This window comes from Salvelinus sp. IW2-2015, unplaced genomic scaffold, assembly GCF_002910315.2.
Source record: "Salvelinus sp. IW2-2015 unplaced genomic scaffold, ASM291031v2 Un_scaffold5087, whole genome shotgun sequence".
Lineage (NCBI taxonomy): Eukaryota > Metazoa > Chordata > Actinopteri > Salmoniformes > Salmonidae > Salvelinus > Salvelinus sp. IW2-2015.
Window position 1 is genome coordinate 4,799 of NW_019946353.1, and position 6,114 is coordinate 10,912.

General features: G+C 46.7%; 1 protein-coding gene across 1 annotated transcript; it reads left to right on the forward strand.

Annotated features, from left to right (window-relative positions):
* Positions 1 to 784: 784 nt before the first annotated feature.
* Positions 785 to 6,113, forward strand: LOC112077951 (insulin-like growth factor 2 mRNA-binding protein 1; the record flags this gene model as incomplete). Its single annotated transcript, XM_024144335.1, has 7 exons — positions 785 to 836; positions 1,586 to 1,649; positions 3,790 to 4,077; positions 4,373 to 4,507; positions 4,715 to 4,837; positions 5,706 to 5,841; positions 6,060 to 6,113. Coding segments are annotated over 7 exons (852 nt in total), but the record flags the coding sequence as incomplete, so codon positions are not given.
* Position 6,114: the final 1 nt, after the last annotated feature.

Here is a 6,114-nt window from a genome sequence, read left to right on the forward strand (position 1 = left end):
AATCCCCGAGCTGACAAGGTAAAAATCTGTTGTTCTGCCCCTGAACAAGTCAGTTAACCCACTGTTCCTAGGCCGTCATTGTAAATAAGAATTTGTTCTTAACTGACTTGCCTAGTTAAATAACGGTTTAAAAATAAATTGTGTGTGTGGGTGTTGAGCGGCTACCGCTGACAGCTGGACGAAGATGGGCCACATGTCTCTGCTAAGGCGGGGCTCTTTCGCTTTCTCTCTCGCTCTCCACTCCATCCTGCCAGTGCTCGCGTGCAACGCAGTATGTCCTTCCCTAGCTGGCCACACGAGGGTAACGTTTCTACATCCACGATATAGCCCTGAACACGATACAGAAGGAGTAAAAAAAAAAATAGGCCCAATGTCAGAATAAGAAACCATGTTGAAGACACAATTCTAACTCATTACATCAGAGCAGTCAAACCTAGCTTCTGGATGGCCAGATATGCCATTCATCCAAGAGACATACAGTGCATAAATTATACGTATGGGTGGTCCCGGGAATCAAATCCACTATACGGGCATTGCAAGCACCATGCTCTACCAACTGAGCTACACAGGACATCAGTGTCTGATTTAGACCAGGGAAGCGTATCTCTCCAGTCAGTAGCACTCATCAATTAAGTGGGAGGTTGAAATGATGCGGGCCCTTGAGGACCGGAACTGTTTTACACTGATGTAGGAAGTGAGACAAATACGAGAACATTGGAGAAACTCAATTTAGGTGGAAATGTTGAAACACAACTATAATGAAATTGTGTTCTCCCCTCCCTAGGTGCTGGATGGTCTGCTGGCCCAATATGGAACCGTTGAGAACTGCGAACAAGGTAAGATACTGAAGTTACCTCTGGGGAAAAATAGAGTTATTCTGTCCTTTTCATAACCAGTCAGAACTCGCTCTGAACATCTCATCTGCAAATCCAATGATAAGACTTCCTTTACACACTCACTGGGCGAGATTATAATGAGATTCACAGTAATCCTTTGCACTTTGCTCAATGCTTTTGCACCGCAAAAATGTCACTCACTGTTTTCTATCCCTGAGACCTGACCAGATCTGCTTACCCTATCCATCTGAGCTACAAAACAAAAGCATATTCATAAAGCGTCTCAGAATAGGAGTGCTGATCTAGGATCAGGTCCTACCTGTCCAGGTAATCTTAGTCATTAAGATCTAAGAGGCACTCCTACTCTGAGGTGCCTTATGATCAGAGTTCTGACATTCGTTCTGTAGTCCAAGCACCTCCCTTCGTGAATACAGCTCATTAAGAAATAGCTTGGAGTATACCAGTCTACCGGAAACACTGCGAGAGGGAAGTCTTTATGTCAGTGGTAAATCACTGCCTCTCAGTCCTTCTCTGTCTGCAAATCAGATTTGATCAATGGGATATCCCATGCTCTGTCATAGGTCAATCAATATCAATAACTCTCAGTGCTCAACTGTTCAGGAAATGGAAAGGAGGTGGGTTTATAGCCTCTGACTTATGCAATCTCCCCTCCTCTCTCTCCTCTCTCTCTCTCCTTGCGTCTCTCTCTCTCTCGTCCCCTCTCCTCTCACTCTGGCTGCTTTTCTTAGTGAACACAGACAGTGAGACTGCGGTGGTCAACGTCACATATGGAACTCGGGAACATGCCAGACAGTAAGTCTCCCATAGAGCGTTATATTTTCTATATCTCTACTTCCAAATGTACCCACTCCATATCCTTTCACACCTTGCTTATCTGAATGCTTTTGTTTTTGAGATCCTAGCTATTTGAATCTTTGTCAAACTCCACATGTTGATGCATGATACACTACATGGCCAAAAGTATGTGGACACCTGCACGTCAAAAATCTTGTTTACAAAATCATGGGCATTAATATGGAGTTGATCCCCTCTTTGCTTCTATAACAGCCTCCACTCTTCTGGGAAGGCTTTCCACTAGATGTTGGAATATTGCTTCAGGGACTTGGTTCCATTCAGCCAGAAGAGCATTAGTGAGGTCGGGCACTGATGTTTGGCAATTATGCCTAGCTCGCAGTCGGTGCTCCAATTCATCCCAAATGTGTTCAATGGGGTTGAGGTCAGTGCTCTGTGCAGGCCAGTCAAGTTCTTCCACACCAATCTCGACAAACCATTTCTGTAGGGACCTCGCTTTATGCACGGGGGCATTGTCATGCTGAAACCGGAAAGGGCCTTCCCCATACTGTTGCCACAAAGTTGGAAGCACAGAATCTTCTAGAATGTAATTGAATGCAGTAGCGTTAAGATTTCCCCTTCACTGAAACTAAGGGGCCTAGCCCGAACCATGAAAAACAGCCCCTGACCATTATTCCTCCTCCACCAAACTTTACAGTTGGCGCTATGCATTGGGGCAGGTAGCATTCTCCTGGCATCCGCCAAACACAGATTTGTCCGTCGGACTGCCAGATGGTAAAGTGTGATTCATCACTCCAGAGAATGCGTTTCCACTCCAGCCGACGCTTGGCATTGCGCATGGTGATCTTAGGCTTGTGTGCGGCTGGTCGGCCATGGAAACCCATTTCATGAATCTCCCGACTAACACTTCTTGTGCTGATGTTGCTTCTAGAGGCAGTTTGGAACTCGGTAGTGAGTGTTGCAACCGAGGACAGACGATTTTTACGCACTTCAGCACTCGGTGGTCCCGTTCTGTGAGCTTGTGTGGCTTACCACTTCGCGGCTGAGCCAATGTTTCTTCTAGACATTTCCACCTCACAGTAACAGCACTGGCCAGCTGCATACCACCCTGCATCCCACTGCTGACTTGCTTCTGAAGCTAAGCAGGGTTGGTCCTGGTCAGTCCCTGGATGGGAGACCAGATGCTGCTGGAAGTGGTGTTGGAGGGCCTTTCCTCTGGTCTAAAAAAATATCCAAATGATTGGGGACATTGCCCTGTGTAGGATGCTGTCTTTCAGCTGGGATGTTAAACAGGTCCCCTGACTCTCTGTGGTCACTAAAAGATCCCATAGCACTTCTTGTAAGAGTGTAGGTGTTAACCCTGGTGTTAACCCTGGTGTCCTGGCTAAATTCCACATCTGGCTCTCATACCATCATGGTCACCTAATCATACTCTGTAACTATTCCACAGGTTATTGCTGTAAATTAGAATGTGTTCTCAGTCAACTTACCTGGTTAAAAAATAAAAATTACAGTTGACTGGGGCTGCTCTAGCATGGCAGAAATTTGATCAACTGACTTGTTGGAAAGGTGGCATCTTATGATGGTACCATGTTTAAAGTCACTGAACTCTTCAGTATGGCCATTCTACTGGCAATGTTTGTCTATGGAGATTGTATGAATGTGTGCTCAATTTTATACACCTGTCAGCAACGGGTGTGTCTGAAATCCACTAATTTGAACGGGTATCCACATACTTTTGTATATTTAGTGTATATATAGATATATATCACTCGCTTGACCTCTAGTGGTTTGATAGTAGGACTGCAGTTGGGGATTGCGCTACGCTGCAACAAAAATGATCAAAGATATTAAAGATGAACTACACACATGCAGCTGATGAATTTGGCCATAGTAGAAAGTTTCACTTAAGAAAAGCATTGTTTTGAGACATTTGTCTTTCAAGGCCCATTTTTTCCCCAGGTAAAACATATAAAACTCATTATAAAAAGGTTTTCAGAAAACCTCATGGATAAATGACACAAACCACGGGAATTCTTTCTTTGTATTTCGTCATCCTTATAAACAACCATTTCTAGTTTTGTTGATATTGTCGATGTATGATTAAATGTGAAATGTAACATCCACCTCTTTCTCCCAGGGCTATCCAGAAGCTGAACGGCTACGAGTTTGAGAACAATTCCTTGCGCGTCTCCTACATCCCAGATGAGACGTCCGATGTCGACTCCCAACGCGGCCAGGACAACAGTCGTCGCCCCGGTTACGGGTCCCGCGGCCCCCGTGGAGGTTCCCCGGGCTCAGGCATGCCTTCGAAACACCAGCACGCTGACATCCCCCTCCGACTCCTGGTGCCCACCCAATACGTGGGGGCCATCATCGGCAAGGAGGGTGCCACCATCCGCAACATCACCAAACAAACCCAGAGCAAGTGAGTACCAATATGACTTGACCAATATACTGTAAGTAACTGATGAGTACCAGAGAACCAGATCAAGTAATTGCAAGTCACCGGTATGGTCTCTAAAAGAGAACATCTTGCTAGAATAGACCGAGCAAAGCCATTACTGATATGAGGCTTGAGTATGAAAAGGTACTGGGAGCATTGCACAACCCAAAGGGCTTTTTGATTGAATTTAAACAAACCAAAAGTGCCCTGCTCACCTGTTTGTGGACACCATACTGTATGGCCAAACGGACTTTCCTGCTTTTTCCGTCCCTGCTAGAATTGACGTCCATCGCAAAGAGAATGCCGGCGCAGCTGAGAAGCCAATCAGCATCCACTCCACCCCTGAGGGCTGCTCCTCTGCCTGCCGTATGATCCTGGACATCATGCAACAGGAGGCTAAGGACACCAAGACGTGAGTGCAGTGTCCATGAAGCAGCTGTCAAACCTGCACAGTGTGAAAACTTTAAAGTGACCCTCCAGCTATTTTGTAACTTTTCCCATTAAAAAACGGTATCTCCAATTGTGCTAGGGGTGGACGTTTATGCATGCAGTTAGGAAACTGTATATTTGGATTTTCTCCTGTGTTTAATCTCATACTGTGTTCTCCTCATCCTCTCAGTGCTGAGGAAGTACCCCTGAAGATCCTGTCTCACAATAACTTTGTAGGCCGACTGATCGGCAAGGAGGGGCGCAACCTGAAAAAAGTGGAGCAGGACACCGACACCAAGATTACCATCTCCCCGTTAGTCACACACATCTAAAAACATACACACACATCTACACACATCATGAAACACACAGGTCCCTGGTTATGTTTACGCAGAGCTGCCATGGTCAATTAGGAAAGATCATGCACCATGTGATTGAAACCTATGACTATATCTAATGACTGAGACTGATTAAATGTACTGAGTTGTACGGGCCTCCCGAGTGGCGCAGCGGTCTAAGGCACTGCTCCACAGTGCTAGCTGTGTCACTACAAATCCGGGTTCGATCCCGGGCTGTGTCGCAGCCGGCCGTGACCGGGAGACCCATGAGGCGGTGCACAATTGGCCCAGCGTCGTCCGGGTTAGGGGTGGGTTTGGCCGGCAGGGATGTCATTGTCCCATCCCGCTCTAGTGACTCCTGTGGCGGGCTGGGCGCATGCATGCTGACACGGTCGCCAGGTGTACAGTGTTTCCTCTGACACATTGTTGCGGCTGGCTTCCCGGGTTAAGTGAGCAGTGCGTCAAAAAAAGCTTGGCGGGGTTGTGTTTTCGGAGGATGCATGGCTCTCGACCTTTGCCTCTCCCGAGTCTGTATGGGAGTTACAATGATGGGACTAGACTGTAACTACCAATTGAGGAGAAAAAATGGGTAAAAAAACAGAACTATATGTACTGAGTTGTATCTTCATTAGTGTAGTCTCCAATGATCACCTATGGTTGATTAACAGCGTTCCCTGTTCTTTTTCTCCCTCTGCTCCTCTCCCCTTCTTCTTTCTTATTCTACCCGCTCTTCCTGTTTCTTATCTTCCTCCTTTTCCACCTGACCTCTCCCTCTTTCCTCTTCTCCTCCTCTTTCACTTCTCCCACCCACTCTCTCTCCCTTCCCTCCGCTCCTGTCTGCAGACTCCAGGACCTGACCGTGTACAACCCAGAGAGGACCATCACAGTGAAGGGACCCATCGAGGCCTGTTGTCTGGCCGAGACAGAGATCATGAAGAAAGTGCGTGAGGCCTATGACAATGACATGGCCGCCATGAATGTGAGTCAATGCTCAATAAAGTTACTGGCCTCCAATTCTCTTCAAAACACAATGGTCGCTCACATAGATCTTTCCCCTGGCCCTGGCACTTTAGGTTTCCACCTGTATTTGTTGACTTTAATAGCGAGAAATGAACATACAGTCATTGTCACATGCACTCAAACTATCATGCACTCTCAGATCAGTTCCTTTGGCACTTACTTGCTTCTTGTCTCCAGCAACAGACTCATCTGATTCCCGGATTGAACCTTGGAGCGCTTGGACTTTTCCCCC